This window comes from Myotis myotis, unplaced genomic scaffold, assembly GCF_014108235.1.
Source record: "Myotis myotis isolate mMyoMyo1 unplaced genomic scaffold, mMyoMyo1.p scaffold_m19_p_1, whole genome shotgun sequence".
Taxonomy (NCBI): Eukaryota; Metazoa; Chordata; class Mammalia; order Chiroptera; family Vespertilionidae; genus Myotis; species Myotis myotis.
In genome coordinates, this window is record NW_023416313.1 from 167,455,590 (window position 1) to 167,480,247 (window position 24,658).

Below are 24,658 nucleotides of genomic sequence, written 5' to 3' on the forward strand. Positions count from 1 at the left end.
GCCCTAGTAGGCATGTGCAGGAGGTAACCAATCTCTTACACCAATGTTTCTCTCTCTGCGTCTCTCCCCCTCCTTTCTACTCTCTCCATAAAAATTTGTTGAAAGAGAAAGCGGCGGTGAGTCCTGTGGCAGCCACACGTGTGCGAGTTGCCATGATGGAAGTCAAAGCAAAACAAAAATTCACAGAAAAAGGTGCAAAGATGTCACAAGAAAAAAACAGATTTTATTAAAACAATGATTCAGCTCGTGTGATGCAATGTTACATTCAGTTTGGCGATAAAGAGCAGAGGAAACAGGCTTTTGAAAGACTGTGAGATGATTCGGTTGAATTACGTAAAGCTAAATATTCCAGAAATATTGTTAAGAAATTTCTCATGTGTGGGGGTAAACCGCAGAATGCGGAGATAATCAGAAGTTTTAAAGGCCATGTGAGGAAGATGCCCCGACACGCGGAAGCCTCAGCCGTCAGCCGTCGTGGAATACCATACAATGACAAAGCCATTTTAGAACAGAGAAACATGACAGAGCGCCCAATGGGAACACATTTCAGCTTTACAGGTCAGCAGATCACCCAACTCTGGACAGTGTTAGAGGAACAGCCAGAAACACTAGAACTTATCATGGATGAAATGAAACAGATTCTAACTCCGATGGCCCAAAAGGAAGCTGTGACTAAGCACTCATTGGTGCATAAAGTATTCTTGGACGTTTTTACCTATGCGCCCCCAAACCTAAGATCAGAAATGATCGAAGCTGTGAGGCCACGGCCCGCGTGGCCTGGGTTCAAATACCTGAAGAAAGGGCTGACATGCAGATTAATACACAAGACAAGAAATATAAATTTGGAAATTATGGGGAAACCAGTTGTGAACTTAGTTCAAGGAACTAAGCTCCACTGAATCTCCATACCCATCTGCTTTTTATTTACTAGAATACACACTTGCCTTTTAGGAATGCAAACAGGCATATCAAAGGTGATGTTTAGTAAACAGTAAAGAGATCATCAAATTTGAGGGGTTGCCTTTGGCTATTGAGTCAGCAGCAGGTAATAAATGCAGGTATTCAGCCTTCTGAACATCAAAGCCCCATTTAGCCTTCTGAGGAACTACTCGCATTTTTATTAATTACTGTTGATCTTGGCTTCCAGCACGAAGCCATCTGTAAAGTGGTGGTCTACCTGGCACACACACATAATGGTGCCAGAGTGGCCATGCACCGGCACACCCAAGGACAGGACAGTGATTGTGAAAACAATGAAGACTTCTGTTAAAAAGGTGGCTAGTGGCCAATACTCCCATTTGGTTTTACTGGCAGCATTTGATTGTGAAGCAGATAATCATATCTGAAACTATTAGTTCCTTGTCTAACATATTAAATGACAAATATGGAAGAAAGGTCCTGTTGTCCTACTAAGCCCCCAAGATCCTGCATATACAGTATGAGAAATTATTGAAGTTCTGCAGAAAGGGAATGGAAACGCACACAGTAAAAAAGGTAACAGAGATCCGTCGCTGAGAGCTCTTAGAATCCATCTCCCCAGCTTTGTTAAGCTAAATGCAAGATCACACTCAAGAAATGGTACTAGATAAGTCTGCCTGTGTGTTGGTGTCTTGCATTCTGGAAGCTGCCACTGGAGACTCTCAACCTGCCATGAACGCCATCGCCAGCTTGGCAGCAGCAGAACTGTACCCCAGAAGCAAGGATGGAGAGCTTTACATTGCAGAACATCCTGCAGGGCATCTTGTTTTGAAGTGTCAAGATAAAAAGATGAAAGAAAACAGAAGAGATGGTTATTTTGCAAAAACCATTGTAGAGCATGTCGGTATGAAGAACCTGAAGTCCTGGGCTAGTGTAAATCGAGGTTTCATTATTCTTTCTAGACTTCTCCAGAGTTCTGACCAAGAAATCGCAAGCAAAGTCAAAGCTGGACTGAAAAGCCTGATCCCCACATTGGAAAGGGGGAAAAAAGCACCAGCAAAGGAGTAGAAATGCCGCTTAAAAAAAACTGTGTAGATGGAAAAAATTACTAAGATGGAATCATTGTTTCTCTTCTGATCTGGTTTCCCAGAGTGGAGAGAAGGCCTAGGGTCCACCTCGCTGGTAATTTGTGTATTCTGTATATGTGTTTCTTCTTTGTATAACAATAAGTGCATGGGTGGGGTCCCTCAGCCTGGCCCGAGATTGAGCTGATCAGGCCGTCTTGTCCAGTCCTGATCGAGGCCATGGGAGCAGGCCAGCCGGGAAGGGTCTGCGGGAGGGCTCCATGGCGTGTCCAGCCCTCTCGCCCAGTCCCGATTGACCAGACCCCAGCAGCAAGCTAACCTACCGGTCAGGGTGTGTCATAGCGACTGGCCAACCAATCGGTCAGACACTTAGCATATTATTACGCTTTTATTATATAGGATGCTTTCTAAAAATGGCCTGTAAAAATAAAAATCTATGGGAATTGAAGGTCAGATAAAGAGCTTCACAGATAAGGAAAAGCTAAAGGAGTTCATCACCACCAAACCAGTATTACATGAAATGCTGAAAGGTATCCTTTAAGAAGAGGAAGAAGAAGAAGAAAAAGGTAAAGATACAAATTATGAACAACAAATACACATCTATCAACAAGTGAATCTAAAAATCAAGTGAATAAATAATCTGATGAACAGAATAAACTGGTGAATATAATAGAATCAGGGGCATAGAAAGGGAGTGGACTGACTATTCTCGGGGGGAAGAGGGGTGTGGGGGGTGCAGGAAGAGACTGGACAAAAATCGTACACCTATGGATGAGGACACTGGGGGGAGGGGGGTGGTAAGGGCAGAGGGTTGGGTGGGAACCGGGTGGAGGGGAGCTATGGGGAAAAAAAGAGGAACAACTGTAATAATCTGAACAATAAAGATTTCATTTAAAAAAATCTATGGGAAAATATCCTCAGGTGAGAATTAACAAAAAAATGAAAATAAATACCATAAAGAATTTGTCAATGTTTCATTAAAAAAAAAAAGATACCTAGGAATAAACTTAATTAAGGAGGTAAAAGACCTATACTCAGAAAACTACAGGACGTTGAAAAAAGAGGTAGAGGAAGATATAAACAAGTGGAAGAATATACCATGTTCATGAATTGGTAGAATTAACATCATTAAAATATCCATACTACCCAAAACAATCTATAGATTCAATGCAATCCCTATTAAATTACCAATGGCATAGTTCACAGATCTAGAAAAAATACTCCAAAAATTTATATGGAACCAAAAAAATCCCGAATAGCTGCAGCAATCTTGAGAAAGAACAAAGTTGGAGGGAACACAGTATCAGATATCAAGTTATACTACAAAGCCAATGTAATCAAACAGCCTGCTACTGGTATAAGAACAGACACATAGACCAATGGAACAGAACAGAGACCTCAGAAATTGACCAAAGCCACTACACTCAATTATTAATTGAAAAGGAGGCAAAAGCATACAATGGAGTTAAGACAGTCTCTTCAATAAATGGTGTTGGGAAAATTGGACAGATACATGCAAAAAAAAAAAAAGAAAGAAACTAGACCAAAAACTTACACCATACACAAAAATAAACTCAAAATGGATAAAGAACTTAAATGTAAGTTGTGAAACCATAAAAATCCTAGAAGAAACCGTAGGGAGCAAAATCACAAACATCTCTCGTAGCAATATGTTTACAGATAACCTCATAGGGCAAAGAAAACTAAGGAGAAAATAAACAAATGGGACTACATCAAAATAAAAAACTTCTGCACAGCAAAAAAAACCACCAACAAAATGAAAAGGGAGCCCATTGTATGGGAGCCCACTGTATGGCAATGATACATCCGATAAATGGTTAATATCTAAATTATATAAGGAACTCATACAACCTAACAAAAGGAAGACAAACAATCCAATTAAAAAATGGGGTAAAGGACCTAAATAGACACTTCTCCAAAAAGGACATACAAATGGCCAAGAGACATATGAAAAATGCTCCAAGTCACTAATAATCAGAGATGAAAATCAAAACAATCAGGTACCATCTCACACCTGTCAGAATGGCTACCATCAGCAAATGACAAGTGTTGGCAAGGATGTGGAGAGGAGGGAACACTAGTACACTGCTGGTGGGAATGCAGACTGGTGCAGTCATTATGGAAAACAGTATGAAATTTCCTCAAAAATTAAATGTGGAATTACCATTTGACCCAGTGATCCCACTTCTAGGAATATATTCTAAGAAATCTGAAACACCAATCAGAAAGAATGTGTGCACCCCTTTGTTCATAGCAGCACAATTTACAATAGCTAAGATCTGGAAACAGCTCAAGTGCCCATCAGTAGATGAGTGGGTAAAAAAGCTGTGGTACATGTACACCATGGAATACTATGCAGTAGTAAAAAAGGATCTCTTACCCTTTGAGACAGCATTGGAGGGACCTGGAGAGCATTATGCTAAGCAAAATAAGCCAGTCAGAGAAAAACATGTATCACATGATCTCACTCATATATGGAATCTAATGAAAAAAATAAACTGTTAAATAAAACAGATCCAGAGAAACAGAAGCATGGAACAAACTGTAATGTCAGAGGGAAGGTGGGGGAGGGTCGACGGGTGGGAAGAGATCCAAAGAACTTGTATGCATATATGCATAACCCGTGGACACAGACAATAGGGTGGTGGAGGCTGGGGCAGGGGGCAGGGGTGGGCTATAAGGGGTCAATAGGAGAAAAAAGGGCCATATGTAATACTTTCAACAATAAAGATGTTTTTAAAAAATAAAATTTATGTCAAATTTAGTGGAAAACTGAAAAAAATATTTTTTTCTCTTCCTTAGTTTTTAAATTTGTCCTAGAATCTTTATAACAGTTTCCAAATAACAACTATCAAGCTGATAGTTCACAGATCATTTTACTATATTACCTACCGAACTGATAACTGCAGTAAGAGAATTAACAAATTCCCAAGGAGCTACCTCAAGGACTTTCAAGACAGTGTGAAGAATACGTATGGCTTTAATACACAGAACAAAAATTTTAACGTGTGAACAAAATATGGTCAAAATATAAGTCTACGCTGAATATATGTGGAAAAGATATTTAATTGTAAAATAGAAAAGTAGGCCAGAGTAATTGTTTCTTAAGGGTAATTGCTTCTTTTTACAGTATAGATCATCTAGTAGAGCCTTAGGGTTAAACATTTTCATAAAGCAATAAAACATTAATGTAAGAAATAAAGCAGGAAAAAATGTATGAAATTACATTTTACAAAAAAAGAATAAACAGTATGTCAGAGTGTAATGTTCATACATTGTGGAATTCGACAACATTGTAATGAGAGCAGTCGTAGCACGGACATACAGCTTTCACAGGGAAAAGTAAAAGTTATGGTAGACATCTCTATAGCATCACTGTGGTACAAAAAGTTCTTGTTCTACATACAAAAGCATTTTTTTCCATAAGAATAATTTCCTGGGGGAGGGAGGGGAATGAGTCCATGAAATATTTCAAAAACCCATATGCTTTGAGTTTTCCAAAAACATTATCTTAAAACATACTGCCTTAAAGTGCTTTCATGTGGAAATCATGATGGAAGGCACAGAATACAGTTTCACGTCCCCACTATGAAATTTTCAAAAAAGCATAGATTTTGTAGTTTTCAAATTCAAGTTATCTTGTAAGCTGCTCCTTCCAAGAACACTATCATTCCAATAAAACCAGCTGCTAGTTTACTTAGTTAAGATGACCTACAGAATAAAAGGAGGGTTTTTTCCCCCAAATAACTTTCATTATCTTTGTGGGGAAAATACCTATGCAAGTGATACATTTTGAAATTATAAAACATGCAGGATATGTACAAACACAAAGTTTAAAAAATATTTGCTTCATATACATGTAAATCTACTTGGGTATAGCTGAAGTTGAACAAATATAAAAATTTGTTTTCTAAAAAATGTTTTCAGAGAATCTGAGACAACTTAAAGCTGTACAAACATTTCCTGGGAGAAATCTTCTCTTCACACAGAAGCTTTAACGTACAGGAGCAATTCCAGTATCAGTCCACCACATAATTATGACACATTTGGTCTAATCAACGATCACCCTTAAAACTGTTCTGTTTCTGAGAAATTAAGGTTCGTTCGTACTAAAATCAAAAAGAATTCGCAAAAACAGTGGCTTATTGTGTTTTTGGATCTCTTCAACAATCTTTATCAACTCATTTAGAACTGTAAAAAAAACAAAAACTATTTACAGAATTCAGTTTTAAATACATTTGACAACTTCAAAAGTTTTATGTTACAAGGATTCAGACCACATGGCTTTAGTCCAATTATCAATCTGTAGTCTCTTCTAGCATCCTGTCTTCCCATGACTGCACCTTCCTGTGTACAGTTCAAGATTGTATTCTTTCTTGACCAAAAGTAACTCAAACTACATGTTCACTTCAACTAAACAGCTTCTTTATTAGTCTGAAGACGAGTCATAGCTTCTAATTTCTGTCTGTAGGCTTCTGCTTCCTGTTCTTTCTTTAGAAGCTGCTGTCGGTATTTTTGGGCTTCTCGGTTTGCTTCATCCAGCTGTTTCTGAAGAGCTTCTCTCTCCTAATTAAGCAAACAAAAAGTTGTTTTTTTCAATTTTTGCACAAATACATTATTAACATCTACAAGCATGCATCCTTTAACAAAAAAATAGTAGCTAAAAATAGTTACCTATTGATATTTCCTGGACAAGTTGCCTTTTCAACCAATTTACTAATAATTAAAGCCCTCGATTTTGTGTTCCACACTGTGAAATACAGATTGCAAATTTGTTGTTTTTATCTCAAGGAAATTATGCCCTAATTAGATATAAGACTAACATAATGAACCCAAATAGGTACTTGTACTTTCATATGTACTACAAAAACTGGTGAAGAACTTTAAGATGGAAATATACCATCATAGCTCTCCATATCTTTATCTGCATTTTTATTTAAAGATAATACTTAAAAAATAAAATTAAAAAATAAAGATAGCCGAAACCGGTTTGGCTCAGTGGATAGAGAGTCGGCTTGCGGACTGAAAGGTCCCAGGTTCGATTCCGGTCAAGGGCATGTACCTGGGTTGCGGGCACATCCCCAGTGGGAGATGTGCAGGAGGCAGCTGATCGATGTTTCTAGCTCTCTATCTCTCTCCCTTCCTCTCTGTAAAAAATCAATAAAATATATTTAAAAAAATAAAAAAATAAAGATAATACTTAAAAACAGTATTTATTAAGCACTCATTATATGACAAAACAAGGTGATTTCCAAGGACAAGCCTCTAAGACAGATATTATGCCCATTTTACAGATGAGGAAAATGATGCTCGGAGATGATGTGGCTTTTTCATGGTAACATGGATAGGAGTCAGGTTTGTGAGATTCTAATATTACTGCTTATAAAACTATCTTTCTCAATGATAGCGAGCAAGATTCCTCATCTCTAAAATGAAGAGTGCTGGTCTAAATTAGTTTCCTAAATTATATTATTTTACAAATCAATAAAGTACTAATTTCTCTATTGTGACTAGTGAATTATTCAGGGATAAAATATATGTACTGAATTTCTCAATAAATTGAGAGTTGAAACAAATCTGGTCCTCCTCCTCACTCTGGCCCTATTCAGCTGCCCAAGGGAAAACATTTCATGGGTTCTTTTCCCATAGCTCTAGTAAGCACAAGAACAAAAGCTCACTCTGCACACACCCAAGCTCAAACACCTTACAGAGGTCCAGGATCTACTAGTGTGGTGGGGGCTAAGGGTAAGACTATTAATCATAAGAAAGGCCACACTCAACACTGGATAAGAAACTTGACCAGAGGAAACTGAAGGTAAGGGGTCAGCATCTTGCTGGGGAAAAGGGCAGTGTGAGAGTCTCATCCACTGCCTTCTTGACCCTTATCCATTGTGAAACCAAAAATTCCCTCTTCTTCATTATTCACATGGTCCACAAGGGGGAGCATATTTACTACTTCTGCCTTCCTGTAAATCCCATTCCCTTCCCTACACTGGGAATAAAGCTACATCTAACATTTATTTTTCCCATGGGTTCATCAAATGTGGGAGTGGTTGACTACAAAAGTAGCATTCAAATCTTCCAATTACACAAAATGTACAAGTAGAAAAAATATGTGCTCTTCATCTGCAATTTAAGAAATTCCCAAGCCCTACTTCGCTACCCTTTTCTTACCCACTCCTTATCCCAGGCAAGATTACAGAGTAGGAACAAGACAGAAAGAACACCCAAAAGATGAGCCTCATGTAAGCAATCAACACCAGTCCCCTGGCAGTGAACCATGGAAGACTGAGCACAACAATGGGAAAGGGGGAGATGGGGCTGCTTCCCCAGGAGCTAGCTAGACCCTCACCAGCTAGCACAGTGATGGCGAACCTTTTGAGCTCAGAGTGTCAGCATTTTGAAAAACCCTAACTTAACTCTGGTGCCATGTCACATATAGAAATTTTTTGATATTTGCAACCATAGTAAAACAAAGACTTATATTTTTGATATTTATTTAATATATTTAAATGCCATTTAACAAAGAAAAATCAACCAAAATAATGAGTTCGCGTGTCACCTCTGACACGCGTGTCATAGGTTTGCCATCACTGAGCTAGCAGGAACACTTACAGCTATTCGTACGTGTTATCAAATTTCACTTGTGTTAAGAAATAAGATCCTTTGGTAGCCAAAGTTTTGAATGTGGATAAAAGAAATTTGCCCTGATTTGGTAGGAAAAATTAAAACAGATACTCTAAGGTATCTTTTCCTGGTAGCTATTTATTAACATTTAGAAACAGCAAGGGAGTCACAATTATTTCAAAGGATAAAAGCAAACTGAGATAAATAGTCTAACAGTGAATACAGTTTAATCCTATTTTCCTTATTTTGTATTTTTATTTCACCTAGTAGAATATATCTTAATATAAGTTAAAAGCATAGTTAACATTATTAAAGTTTGTGTTTTCATTTTTTACTTCTCAGAAATATAGGTATTTGGGGAAAGAATCTTTTTGCCATCTCACTTAGCAAAAAAATAAAAATCTCTAAAAAGTGGAAAATATTATTTATTTTACTCAAAAGATCCTGTTTCCAAATTCATTTGTTCATTTACTGAACATATTTACATGTAAGATACTTTCTAAATGCAAACAGTAATTTGTTTTTTTTGCATATAAATAGTGCAACAGACTCACATTTTAGATTTATATTTAAATAGAAACACCAATCCAATGGCTTTGACCTTTTGCAATTAAACCACAATAAAAAGAATTTTGACATTTTTCAATAAACATACTAATATTATTAGTATTAAATAATTGTACTAATATTAATCCTAAAGTATTTTTCCTTTAACAGACTAACATTGAAAAATTCCAAAAAAATAAATTCTGATAAGATTTGGTAGCAATAAAAGAAAATATTTGTCTTACACAACTCCAAACAAAAGCAATATATTACTACTGCATTAGGCAATGGGACACCAGAGCAAGGAAAGACTTGAGTTTGCTTTTTCATTTTCAAACAAGATTCTTGAATTCTGCTTCAGCTAGTAGCAATTATCTTTTACTGAGCACTTACTATATGCCTACCATTGTACTAGTCTTTCACATGTACCCTCCTTTAAACCTTACACAATCTGATAACGGAGGTGCTATTATTTTCCCCTTTTTATTGGTGGGGAAGCCAAGCCTTCAAAGGTTAAATTAACTTGAACAATATTACACAATCAGAAAATTATAGAGTATAATTTAAATCTAAATCAGAGTCCAGACCCATATTCTTAAATTATTAAATGTTTTGTTTAGTTTTGTTTTTTAACATGGAAACTGGACAGGGTGTGTGAGCTGTCCGCTTGTTTGTGTGTAAACATCAATTTTCTAACTGTCATAAGCCAAATATGAACCTAGTTTTATAAATAAAGTTTTATTGAAATACAGCCATACCTACTCATTTCCAAATTGTCTGTGGTTGCTAACCTGCCACAATGACAGAACTAAGTAGCAAAACACAGACTATATGGCCTAAAAAGCCGAAATTATTAGCCTACTGGCCCTTTACAAAAAATTTTGACTACTCCAGCGCTAGAAAAAAAAATTATCAAAAAGGGATATAACTGCCCAACCACAGTGGCTCAGTGATTGAGCGTCAACCTATGAACCAGGAGGTCACGGTTAGATTCCCGGTCAAAGTACATGCCCAGGGTTTCGAGCTCGATCCCCAGTGAGGGGTGTGCAGGAGGCAGCTAATCAATGATTCTCTCTCATCACTGATGGTTCTCTCTCTCCCTCTCCCTTTCTCTCTGAAATCAATAAAAATATTTTTTAACAAATAAAAGGGATATGACTATAAAAAATTTTAAACTTTGGAAGATCAAAAGGTTCATCATTAATAAAAGGAAAACAAATTTTATTTATTTATTTATTTTTAAATATATTTTATTGATTTTCCACAGAGAGGAAGGGAGAGGGATAGAGAGCAGGAAACATCAATGAGAGAGAAACACCGATCAGCTGCCTCCTGCACACTCCCCACTGGGGATGTGCCCGCAACCAAGATACATGCCCTTGACCGGAATCGAACCTGGGGCCCTTGAGTCTGCAGGCCGACGCTCTATCCGCTGAGCCAAACCGGCCAGGGCGGAAAACAAATTTTAAAAATTGTATCAAATGAAACATTTTGTAAAGTTTATAGAAATTAATTTTTTAAAGAACACTAAGGATCCCAATTTATCACTGGTTAAAAGATATAAATTATTCATTAAAAAAACCAAAACTTGCTAATAAACATTCATCTTTAATCTCCACAGCAAAAAAAAAAACAAAACAGATAAAGGTATTTCCTGAATTCACATAATTAATAATGGGAAAAAATCTGTTACTCCTAATATACTAATTACATCTCCTCTCTCCCACATGTACAATTAAGTTTGAACTTCAATTCAGATTAGGCTAGTGTTTATTTATGAAAGAAATCCAAAAACAGCACACTTCTTCCAAAAATATACTGTACAGTAATATCAAGGGGTGATAAAATGATATACATTATTACAATTTGGTTTTATTCATACCTTCCTCTAAAAAATAAATCTATTTTATTTCCTATATTGCTATAATGCAGATGTGAAAGCCACATTTACAATAAACTTTCTATAATTTAAACTAATTTTTCTGGAGATTATTGATAAATCTCTCCAATGTTAATTTGGAAATTGTAAATATAGGGTGTCCCAAAAAATGTATATACACACTTTGAATAATTATAAAGGCAGTGTTTATTAAAATACATTTCATTTTCAAAATTGAGCTATCAGCTGCTAAAGTGTATATATTTAGGGGGGATAGCCTGTATATATTAACACTTTCTTTATAGACAGTCACTCTGGTAGTTGTGGATACACACAGAGAAACCCAATCATGTTAGATTCTATATAACGAGTTAATTTAATTCCTTTACAGCAGTTTCTCTGTCCTGTGCATCATTGTAGGATGTTTAGCAGCATCCCCCTGGTTTCTACCCAAATATCAATGCTATGCCCCTAATTGTGATAACCCAAAACGTCTCCAGACATTGTCAAATGTCCCCTAGCATCAAAATTGCCCCAGGTGAGACCACTGCCTTAGAGAGACTTTTGTGAGAATGGCCAAACTGTCACTCAGAGAGGAGTATTAAAAAAAAATCTGTCCCAAGACAATTCTATTGATTATCTAAGAAAATAACTTCAAAAAACTACTGCATGTGTTATACGGAAATGATTACCTGATCTGATGAAAACACTAGAGGTCTCCTCATTCTATACTCCAGCCCACCTCTACCATCTAAACTTACTGCATCCTTCAAGGTCTTTCTATAATAGTTCTAAGACATCATGCAACCTTGGCTTGAACATTTCTGTGGATGGAGAATAAGATTTCCACCACCACAAAACTCTACTTACTAAAAACGAAACAAACACTCTTCTTTATACCAAGTTAAAACTCTGTCCCCTGAAGGTGTATCTCCATGGTTCTAGATAATTTACATATCTCAAGTCATACTTTCCTGTTATTTACCATTATTTCCTCTTGGTCTCTGAAAGACTGTAAGAGAGGAATCAGGTGGAACTTTGAGAAAACAGCAATTCTCACATTAGATAAAGCTACAGGATGCACATTCAATGATTTAAAAATACAATTGATTGAATTCAATAAGTTTATGTTTAATAAATTTCAAGTAATGCCCTGGCCAGGTGGCTTAGTTGGTTGGAGTGTCGTCCCGTATACCAAAAGGGTGAGGGTTTGATTCCCGACCAGGGCATAGGTTGCAGGTTTGGTCCCCAGTCAAGATTGGAGCCCATATGGGAGGCAACCAATCAATGTTTCTCTCACACATCAATGCTCTCTCTCTCCCTCTCCCTGTCTCTATCTCCCCCTCCCTCTTCCTCTCGCTAAAATCAATAAACATATCCTTAGGTGTAGATTTTTTTTTTAATTTCAAGAACTTTAAAGATAATTTTTATTAAATAGTTAAAGCAAAGTACATGACAAAATATTTTTCACCTTGCCCTGGCCAGTGTGGTTCAGTTGGTTGGGCATCATCTGGTGCACCAGGAGGTTGCCGGTTCCATTCCCGGTCAAGAGAACATGCCTGGGTTGCGAGCTCAATCCCTGGTGGGGGTATGCAGGAGGTATCTGATCAATGTTGCACTCTCACATCAAAATTTCTCTCTCCCTCTCCCTTCCTCTCTCTCTAAAAATTTATAATAAACTATTCTTTAAATAAAAAATAAATAAATCACTCTTTAAAATATATATATATATATACACACACACACGCATATATATACATATATATACATATATACATATACATATACATATACAGGGTGTTCCCAAAATTGTATATACACTTTAACATCTGATTTCTATTACATTTTAAAAATGAAATGTATTTTAATAAATACTGCCTTTATAATTATTCAAAGTATGTACATTTTAGGGAGACACCTGTATATATTCTTTACCTTATGTGCCAGAAAAGATCATCTGACATATCAGAAAAAGATATTTAAAAGATTACTAAATAATAAGATATGATACTATTCAATGGAATAAATTGCTAGTTTGTAAGAACTTCAATGTACTGAATATCACTTTAAATTTTGAAGAAATAAAACAGCTCACCGTCAATAACTAAAGAGATAATTTTGCCAAATATTATGGTTACAAGATGAACCAGATAATATTTTCGCCACAAAAATTCTTTGTGATTGTGGCCAATATACCAGTCTTACATTTAAATGAATTTGGGCAAAGGATATTTTCTAATTGTCCTCAATCAGGATTATGTTGCCTTCTAGTGACTTTTTTTTCCTCAAATCCTCTCTTTTCTATTACAAAGAACCTTAAATATTCACCAACATTTACTATTCACATATATCAGAAATTATGAATTTGTGTATAATGAGTATGTAATTTTTTAAATTCTCACAAAAACTCCAAAATAACTTTTTGAATAAATGTATTGTCATTTGATATAAGCTAATATCCAATTTGGGGGACATAATTTTATCTACAGTCATGTGAGGAAAAAAACCTGCAAGGTAACTAAAGATTAGTTATACTTACACAATGGTTTGCATTTATAATCTAGTTTGGGAGAGGGTAAAAAAGTCTAAATTTAATTTCCCTAAAGGACTTATTAAGTAAAATAAGCAGTTGTCCATGGCTTTATAATAAACCCAGTTGACAAGTATCAACCTTCTTTACAAGGATCTCCCCAGCCTAAATAGGCATTTGCGCTTCGCTTTTGAAAGAGAAAACAATTTTAGTCAATATACAGTGATATTTTTTTTTAGTGACTTGTGAGAATGATGTATGTAAATTTAATGGAAAATGAAGGATGGCGTGCAAGAACCAAAGACATTCCAATGTTACCAGGATGACAGACTGCATTACAAACAAATTCTTCACTCATTCATTCATTCATTCAATATTTATTTATTGAGGACTTGCTATATGTATAAAGCAAAAATTAAACAAAATAATACTATATACTTTCCATATCAAAACAACACTGTCAGTAATAAATATAAAAGACAAAAAAAAAAAAAGCAAATTGAATTTATTTTGGATGACTGCAGCAAAACACACCGGGTAAAAGACTCCTTACTTCTATTTCTGCAGATTCCACCCGGTTTTCAATTATTTCGATACATTGTCTCTTAGCTGGTGGTTCTTCACTTATAACAGTTTCTTCAGCAATGTCCGTTGCTGGTACTGTTAATACTAAAGTGAAAAAATATATATGTTACTTCATTTTCAGATAGGTTTAGTTGAAATAAAAATAGTCAACATTATTGATGCAACTCATCTAAAATAAATGATATTCTAAAACAATTTCAAACCACTGATTTACTTTTTGAGGATGTCCATATTTGTCTTCACCTTCTTGCTTTTTTACTGCAAATCTCTCCTTGTTTAAGCACCTACTTATTTTTTTTAAGTTTTATATATAAGCATCAGCTAGTTTGGCTCAGTGGATAGTGTCGACCTGCAGACCAAAGGGTCGCAGGTTTGATTCCAGTCACGGGCACGTACTTCGGTTGCAGGCTCCTCCCCAGCCAGGCCTTCGTCAGGAAGTGTGCAGGAGGCAACCAATCAATATGTTTCTCTCATCAATATTTCTCTATCTCTCCCTCTCTCTTCCACTCTCTCTAAAATTCAATGGGAAAATATCCTTGAGTGAGGATTAAAAAAATTTTTTTAAATGTTTTTATTGATTTTTTACAGAGAGGAAGGGAAAGGGATAGAGAGTTAGAAACATCAATGAGAGAGAAACATTGATCAGCTGCCTCCTGCACACCCCCTACTGGGGATGTGCCCGCAACCAAGGTATATATATATACCCTTGACCAGAATTGAACCTGGGCCTCTTCAGTCCGCAGGCCGACGCTCTATCCACTGAGCCAAACCGGTTAGGGCAAAACATTTTTTTATATATAATATGTTCATTCACATGACTCAAACTCAGAACAATATTTACCAAGCATACTTTGAGAGCTCTCACTCCACTCGTAAAACAGATAATCACTTTTATTGGTTTCTCATGTACTATTCTTGTTAATTTATGTAAAAACAAACATGAACATACATTCTTTTTTTGTTACACAAAAGGTATCATACATATAAAACATAGTCAAATATATACACAACAGATATATCATTCTGCAGTTGCTTTTTTTCACTGCACATATATAAGTTGTCTTTCATCTGTATATATATGAGCCAAAGTGACTGGTCAACTGGAAAACTGGCCAGTAACTATGATGCGCACTGACCACCAGGGGTCAGACGCTCAACACAGGAGCTGCCCCCTGATGGTCAGTGCACCCCCATAGCGGGAGAGCCGCTCATCTGACCATTGGGTGCCAGATGCAGGGCTCACAGCTGGCGCAGTGCTACCAGCTGGCTCGGTGCTACCCGCTGGCGCAGTGCTACTGAGCGGCAGCGGCAACGGCAACAGCAGGCACAGCAGGGCCGGGATGAGCAGGAGTGACAGCCTTCATTACAAACAAATGAAGTAGTGCCGCGGCCACCTACCACTTTGCGAACTACTACAACCCTTGGGGGAAACCGGCAATCCGACATCCCCTGAGGGGTCCCAGATTTCGAGAGGGCACACGCCAGGCTGAGGGACCCCACTGCTGCAAGAATCCATGCAATGGGCCCCTAGTCAGTACATAAGTGCTTTCTTTTATTTAGTTACATAATAATGTGTGGATATGCCATTATGAATGTTGTCTGTTTATACACTTTGCTTGCTTCTCTACTGGGTTGTTGGACTTTGTCCCAATTTTTAGTATCTCTTCATATGAATGTAAATTATACAGAGAGAGACCGTCCTTGCTTTACTTAACCGTACCTTAGCAGTACGGGACTATAGAAATGGCTGTGCATACTGAAGTCATGCAAAACAATGGGGAAAATTACAATTGTTCCAAAGCCTTTAATGTTTTGTTTTGTCAAAACATTAAAACCTGTCATTTACAAATGTAAACACAAATGAAAAAAGTAAAACTAATATTTAGTGTAATGTAATTGAAAACATTAGAAATAATGAGAATTAAAGTTTTATTTCTTTTAACTCATATTGTTACACTTACAAATTAACTCAAAAATTTGAGAACCTTGTATTTGTTTCATTGAACTGTCTACATAGTATATATGTTCATATGTCAGTTAAACATTTTAAAATTATGGAATCTTTAAAAGTTTATTTTAATATTCAGTAGGTTTCTCTTATTGTTCTTCTTTTCCAGAGTTTTCTTTCTTTTTCTTCTACCCTCCTCCTCTATCAGTATAAACTTAGAATCTGTTTAGCTACTTGCAGAAAGAGACCTCTGGTTTTTGTTATGGGCTGAATTGTGTCCCCTCAAAGTTCAAATGTTTAAGTCCTTACCCCCAGCACTTCAGAATGTGACTGTATTTGGAGATAAGGACTTCAAAGAGGTGAATAAGGTCAAAAATAGGGTCATTTGGGAGGGTCCTAATCCAATATGACTGGTGTCCTTATATGAAGAGATGACCAGGACACAGACAATACACACATATGAGGGACAACTATGTGGGGACACAGCAAGAAGGCAGCCACCTGCAAGCCACAGAGAGAGGTCTCAGAAGAAACTAAAACTGCCAACACCTTTACCTAGGATTTCAAACGTCCAGCACTGTGAGAAGATAAAAAGCTGTTGTTCAAGTCACCCAGTCCGTAGTATTTTGTTATAACAGCCCTAGCAAATTAATAGTCTTTTTAAAATATCACACTACACTTACAAATCAAGTCAGGAAAAATTGAGAGCTTCTTGATAATGAGTCTTCCAATTTGAAACTATGAGTTTCTTTCCATTTGTTCATCAGTGAGATTTATCTGTACAAATGTTAGGTTTGGGAAACAAAGTTGTATCTGCTTAATACAAATACTCTGAAAGCTTTCTTCTTTTCTGTATAATTGGATTCGTTCTTTAAGGCTTTGCGAAAGCACCTAGGCCTGATGAGCTCTTAGACCAGCTATCAGCAGGTGATTTCTGCAGAACAGGAAAGAGGCCTCTCAGGCTTCACAGGTCAAGGTCTGCTCCTGTCCTGCTACGGTGACAAACTCTTTCCTAAGTGTCATACCCCCTCTACCGCTAAACCAAATGCAGTTTACAAGAACTTCTACCTCCAGCCTTTCCCTTCTGTAATTCCTTCATTGGCTGTGAGGAGGCATGGTCTCTGCAATCCTACTCATTTTCTAAAAGTATGTGTGTGCACATAAATTTTTTTTCGGGGACTGGGTGCAGGGTGATGCTTTCTAAGCTAGGAACTTTCTGCACCTTCTCTTTCTGCTTCCTCCACTATTCACGTCCGATTCTATCTATCTTAGCCCTGCGTTGCTGCACTGCACTTCCTATTCAGTCTGGGCCCTGTCTTGCTGGGAGTGTGTACTTATTGCTGATTTCTGAGCTCAACCCTTTTCTTTTCTTGATGCAACATTGTAGGTTTTCATGAGAGTTCTCTTGCCCTAACTATAATGTTCTTAGATGTTTTTGGAGCACTTAAAATATGGAATTCTGTGGTTTTCTCAACCTTTTAGATTCACTGAAAACATAGTTGGGGCTTCTACTTCATCCATCTTATTGCTCTCTGTGGTTTCCGAGAGGGGAAAAAAATGGAGAAACTGTCAAGAAAGCTGCTAAAAGCTGCTACCACATAGCTATTACAAGTCTTAAGTCCAACTTTTTTTTAAGTAGGGTTTTCTTACATGGTATTTTTAAAAGCTCACAATATATCTGAATTGCATTAAATGGCCTTAGAAATTATCATCCAATGCTGATTTTGAATTATTTATTTAAGCTCATTTCCAAGCAGAATACTTTGGGGCCAATTCTTCTTTCCACCTGGTATATACTCAGAAAAAGCAAGCTAACTTTAATATTAGCCTAAGCAAATAAAGTGAGGCAACTAAATCTTGCAAAGGGTTACAAAACGTAACGTAAGGCAAATTGAGAATAAACAGCAACTTTATGGAAATGCCTACTACTCACCTTGCTGTCCATCTGGCATGGTCACAATGATGGGCTGGCCTATTCCACTGGTTGGAATGGAGTGCAAATTTCCAAGCTGGATTCCATCTGTTACTATTGTGATAACTTGCTGACCCCCTGAACTAACTACTTGCTGAATTGCACCATCCACTGATTCTGCAGTAACTACTTCCTCCGTAGCCACTACTGGGGGGAAAAATATAAATGTGAAAATCAGTGAACATATATAAAGATAAAAACAGAAGTTTCTTTTTGCTTTAGTACCTTTGCCTTCCCTGCTTCTTCCTTACACAGAAAAGCTTGTACATGGTTTTAAACTTTAGTCTACAGCTGTGCTATACATATCTATGTAAACATTATGACTACAAGCCCCACAATTTACAATAAGTAAGTTCCAACTATTCATGCATGTGTGTGTTTAAATAAACAATTCCTCTTCATTTAGTTATATGAGGTACAAAATTTGTAAGGTCTCCTAAAGTCACAGATATAACAAAAGGTACACCTGCTTAATAAAATTCCATAATCCAAAAGATGATTTTATATGTGGTTATACTCCATTTACATTTACATAGGAGTTGATAAACATTTCAATATCCAATGAAACATGAAAATTTGTATTTTCCAAGTAGCCAGACTAAACAGTATTCCCTTTTTGAATTAAGTGTACAGGGGTTGCCTTGATAATAAGTGGCATGCAGATCTGGTATCATATGAATATATTATATTTAACTAATATGTACTATATTAAGCATAATATATTATGTTATAGTAATATACTGGTTATAACAATATATTAATATATGACATATTAACATTTATATTAGTAAAATTCAAAACTATGCCCCTTAATATTTTAAGAGAGGCTCAGAGAGTATTCTAGCATCTGAAAATAGTACTCCTGGATTTGTCTGGGTAAAGAAATCACAAGTTAATACTGCCAAAATCTTCTCCTACAGGCAATGCTATAACCAACTACTGATCACAAAAGACAAACAAAGGAGCATTCATTGTAGCTTTGCTTAAAATAGTTAAAAAACTTAAAACAAACTAGATAGCCATCCAAAGTAGAATGAATAAATAAACTGTGGTAGATTCATACATTGGATACTACACAGCAATTTAAGTGACTAAATGCAAAACATGGATAAATCTGACCAAAAAAAACATGCTCAGTGATGTAAATCAGACACAAAATACATATGATATACTTTCCATATATGAAGTGAGCAATGATAATACATACAGGATTGATCATTTTGTAATACCAGTAATTCATTATATGGCATGCTATGATCTATGCACTTTTCTGTATATGTTATACTTCAATAAACCAGAATCAATAGGAATGAGTCATGAATTATAACACACTGAATCTTTTAAAATCCATTTATCTATGATAATACCCAATGAAAAAGGAGAGAAAGGGAGTATGAGGAAAGTGTCATCTTGATAGAATAACACTTACTTAATAAAGTAAGAAAAATTATCAATGTAACCAAAAAAAAATTATCATTGCACATCCTAAAGGATGCTAAAACCATTGGTGAAATGTTTTGAGGAAACAAGATATTTAAATGTTCCCAGGGTATCACACCAAAGATTAGCATTTGTTTGAAAGGAGGAACTACAAAGACCTAGCGTAGCCACTGTCATTATCAGGACAGCCTGACAGATGTGCCTCCTGATGTGATGCAATGCGAGATTACAAAATATCACTGTGTTCTTCCCAGAAATGTTTGGCTTGAATCTAATTATTAAGAATTAAATGAATCCAGAATGTGGGTGATCCTGCAGACAACTGGCTTAGACTACAAACATTTCAATGTCATAAAAAACATAAAGTGACTAAAGACAGTAGGATTGTTCTAGATTGGGGGAGACTAAAGAGAAACAATAACCAAATACAATGTGTGAACTTTAATTGGACCCTGAATGAAAAACAGAGTTTAAAGGACATCTTGGGGATAACTGAGGAAACTTGAACTATGGACCATATGTCAGTAATGTCACTAAATTAGTACTGATGCTTTTAGGAAATATAATGGAGATGTGAGTAGTAAAAGGCTGCCCTTATTCTTGAGAAATACATGCTGAAGTATTAAAGAATGAAGTGTCATGAGGTCTGCAGCCTACTTTCAGATAATTTGGCAAAATAAAATAATTTGCGTCAAATTCTTAAACTTTGGTGGTGGGGATGAACATGCAGATGTGGCAAGATGTTAATAGCTATGAATATAGGTGAAAGGTATAAAGTTCATCCTCCAAATTTTTTATGGGTTTGAAAACTGTCAACATAAAAAATGTTAAACTATTTCTGAAAAAATAAGTGGCATAAGAACTATTTCTAAATAATATGGGGGTTTTTGATGAGCTATCTGAGGCAACTTTTTACCAAAAGTGTAATTTAAAAAAAGAAAAATTCTCTCAAGTGCTACTATTCAGATACACAGATGCTCAGAAACATGCTCAATTCCCAGCAGAACATCATGGATATCAATGACCACAGGATTTACTGAAGAAGAGGCCCTACATATGTACTAGTACACTACTTTTTTTTTAAGGCAGGGTAGTACTGGGACCCTACTTTCCAAGGATACACACATAGCACCAGGCCTGGCTACAATTCTGTTAGTGTTTTATTTTATAATCAAGGGTTACAATACAAACTGCAGAAGATAATACTCAAAATGCAAAGAACCTTTGTGCTTTTGAGTTCTCTCATTTTTTGTTTGTCTTAAACTATAATTAGGCTTTATCATCAAGCACTTAAGAAAATTTCAGGAAGATAATTATAAAATGAAATGTAGGACATAAAATAGTAATATATTCAATAGAACAACTACTCAGGTTTTCAAACACATAGACTATTGCTTTGATTTTTTTAAGAAAATATCCATATGAAAAAGAAATGTTCACTCAGGTTGAATGCTAACTACAAGTAGTGACTATTTCCAAGCATCATCATCTGTGAGAAATTTCTGAGATCACAAACAATCAAGACACAACTCCAGAACTTTCATCTTTGCACTATCTGCAATGACTGTCATTAAAATAATAAGAGTTCTTGCCTTTCATCTAAAAGCTTTCTTTTTTAAGATGTGCTATGGTAAGGAATTTAAGAAAAAATAAGGAAACCAATTACACAAGAAGACAATGGGCTCCCAAGAAACCCTAAGAACTTAGCATAGAATACAATGCTCAGGTGCCTTAAAAAATGGGCTGGCCAAAGATAAAGAAATCAGCAGTCACAAGTTAATCCCTTTAGTTTTATGCACAGGAAAGTACACTATGAGAACACCTCAAATATATATGTTTCAGGAATATACTTGTTTTTTCCCAAAATTAGTGAAATGAGAGCATAAGGGGGATAAAACAACATATACTTTAACAGAACCTCTGCAAATCTTGACAGTCAAAAGAAATGTTTAATTGTGCCTAAACACATAGAACTTATACATTATATTAAGACTAGAGGCCTGATGCACGAAATTTGTGCAGGGGGAAGGGGTTGTCCCTCAGCCCAGCCTGTGCCCTCTTGCAGTCCTGGAGCTCTCGGGGTATGTCTGACTGACAGCTGAGGTCCACTGCCCTGGGGTAGCGGGCCTCAGCTGTCAGTCAGACATCCTACATCCTTAGCGCTGCCAAATATCCTAGTACTGTCACAGAGGTGGGAGAGGCTCCCGTCACCGCCACTGTGCTCACCAGCCGTGAGCCAAGCTCAGGGCTTCTGGCTGAGCGGCGCTCCCCCTGTGGTAGTGCACTGACCACCAGGGGGCAGCTCCTGCATTGAGCATCTGCCCCTTGGTGGTCAGTGCATGTCATAGTGACCAGATGTTCTGCCATTTTGTTGATTTGCATATTAGCATTTTATTATATAGGATGCTAAATCTCTTAACTAGCTAGGTACCTACCATAACAAATCAAATAAAGCAAAATAATCAAAATACTAAAAAAAAAAAAGGAGCCAAAACTAGATTGCAAATTAGATTACTAATATGATACTGGAAGATGAAATATTAGTAAAAATAAAAGTATAATTCATAAAATTATCAAGTTGAGCAATGGAAGCTTCCAGCAAATATAGTAGAAGCTACTTAACTTAGAGGTAACTAAAAGATAAGCATTCCCTTAGTTTAAGTAAGTAACTACACTTAGTACCATCTTTTTATTTTTTTTCTTTATTGATTAAGGTATTACATATGTGTCCTGGTCTCCCCATTGTCCCCTCACCCCCTAGTACCATCTTTTTAATAAACAGAGGTAATATTAATTTTCTTTAAACCACAATGTTATTAATGCTCACTGATCAGCATCTGTTAAGATATACAATTTCATGGGAATTCCCATAATCTAAAAAATGTTTCTAATCTTTGTGAACAGAAATCAATGTGTTAGATAACAGCATATATAAAGAAGGGAAAATTTAAAGATAAGTAAATCCTCGTGGGGCTATAGATTGCTGACAGTGAAAAATTATTTTATTTTTAAAGTGCTCAAGATAACATTTTTCTCATCTCAACATGAGAAATCTGGTCTTGATCATCAGTGTCACCTTTCTGTTTTAATTATATCCTAATTACCTAAAGTCTGCTCCTTAATCAACTCCTGAAAACATTAAGTAGCAAGCATCTAGATATATTTAACTATTAAAGCTATTAAGAAAGCCAGTCCTCTCTACCACATCTTTTCCTTGTTAGAGATTCATCTAGCCTCCTAATAAATAATTAAATAAATGTTAAATTACATATAGAAATGAAAAAATTGGGGTCAAATTCTTAAACTTTGGTGTGCCTTCAGAATCACCTTTGAGAGCATGTTAAAAATACAGATGTCAAGGCCCTCACCCCAAAGCTATTCAACCAGAATCTATTGAAGTGGAACTGGGGCAAATGTATTAAGACAATTCTGATTAACACAAAATTTAAGAACCCTGCTCTTGTTGCCATTATCATATTAGTTAAAATTAATTGAAAGGAATTCAAATTAGTGAAAAACTTGAATTAGAGAATATTTAAAGGAATACAGCCTTCTAATCATTGGGTACATAAATTAACAAATTAATTTCCAACTATTTCCAAGCAGAAGTTCCACTAGTTTGTTTTAATAATGTAAAAAAAAAAAATAATGACAATTATATTAATGTTGAGTTGCCTGATATTTCTCCTGAATTACTCCACGCCCAAATTCTGAAGGATGGTTTAAACAAGGTTTTTAAAAATTGTGTGTGTGTAGCCCTGGTCGGTGTGGCTCAGTTGGTTGGAGCACCATCCTGGGTGCCAAAAGGTTGTGGTTTGATTCCCGGTCAGGGCACATAACTAGGTTGCGGGTTCAGTCCCTGGTCCGTTCTTGCAGGAGGCAACCAATCGATGTTTTCACTCTCACACTTATGTTTTTCTCTTACTCTCTCTCTAAAAAAATCAATTAAAAAAAAAAAATAGAGTCCAGCCGGTGTGACTCAGTGGTTGAGCGTCGAGCCATGAACCAAGAGGTGCCTGGTTCCATTCCCAAACAGGGCACATGCCTGGGTTTTGGCCTTGACCCCCAGTAGGGGGCATGTAAAAGGAAGCCAATCAATGTCTCACTCCCATTGATGTTTCTATCTCTCTTCCTTCTCCCTTCCTCAATCTCTAAAAATCAATGAAAACATCATTTTTTAATGTGTGGATTTTTTTAAAAACTTTTAAAAATGTGTGTGTATGCTTTTAAATGCTATAAATTTTTTCACTGACTTCCAAAATGAGTAAGTTAATTTCATATATCAAAAGACAATTATATTCTTCCTTAAAAATAAGTAACAGCATTCTGATTTGGGCATCACCTTTGCATGACTTTGCTACATGTGATTCAGTCCCTTATATCAACTCAGGATATACGAATAAAATATTTCTGAAATGTCAAAGCCGAAAATCAAACCTTGGTCAAAGTTCAATGATAGTATCTTAATTCAGATGACTATTGTAATAACAAAATGAGATAATGCATGTAAAGCACTTGGCACAGCAACAAGCATATAGCAAGAACCCAATAGATAGTAATCATTTTTCCATATTTCATTATGCCAACTCAAATTTATGGCTAATATAAATTGTTTCATCATCCTTCTTTGGCGTGGCCTGGACCCAAATAGAACTAATGATTACTTAATAAAACTATGCACATTTGCAAAGGCCTATGGGCTCAGGAACTGAAATATGTAATTCACAACAAAACCAGTCATTTATTAAAAGTGAACATTAGCAACAAACTCTTCACAGTATACTGAGATTTATCAAATTATTTTCTATACCTCTCTTAGATAAAGAATCATGAAAATTATCCATGGAGACTTACAAATATAATCAAATAAGTTAAATACTTTTAAAAATAAAGGTTTATGGCCGAAACCGGTTTGGCTCAGTGGATAGAGCGTCGGCCTGCGGACTGAGGGGTCCCGGGTTCGATTCCGGTCAAGGGCATGTACCTGGGTTGCGGGCACGGCCCCAGTGGGGGATGTGCGGGAGGCAGCTGATCGATGTTTCTCTCTCATCAATGTTTCTGACTCTCTATCTCTTTCCCTTCCTCTCTGTGGAAAATCAATAAAATA

At 36.3% G+C, this 24,658-nt stretch overlaps 1 protein-coding gene and 1 pseudogene across 14 annotated transcripts in view; one reads left to right on the forward strand and one right to left on the reverse strand.

Annotated features, from left to right (window-relative positions):
- The first annotated feature begins 233 nt into the window (after nucleotides 1-233).
- On the forward strand, nucleotides 234-2,030 carry LOC118676200 (annotated as a pseudogene).
- A 2,956-nt stretch (nucleotides 2,031-4,986) lies between these two features.
- Nucleotides 4,987-24,658, reverse strand: part of GABPB1 (GA binding protein transcription factor subunit beta 1) — a 55,514-nt gene continuing 35,842 nt past the window's right edge. For 7 of the 14 annotated variants that reach the window (XM_036301127.1, XM_036301137.1, XM_036301173.1 and 4 more), the window contains 4 exons: nucleotides 18,073-18,258; nucleotides 14,160-14,275; nucleotides 12,548-12,655; nucleotides 4,987-6,590 (listed from right to left, as the gene is read on the reverse strand). In XM_036301127.1, coding sequence (XP_036157020.1) covers nucleotides 6,438-6,590; nucleotides 12,548-12,655; nucleotides 14,160-14,275; nucleotides 18,073-18,258 — 563 coding nt within the window. In that variant the 3' untranslated portion in view covers nucleotides 4,987-6,437. Of the gene's footprint in view, nucleotides 6,591-12,547; nucleotides 12,656-14,140; nucleotides 14,276-18,072; nucleotides 18,259-24,658 lie in introns of all 14 variants that reach the window. The other 7 variants (XM_036301118.1, XM_036301103.1, XM_036301188.1 and 4 more) reach the window with 4 other exon arrangements.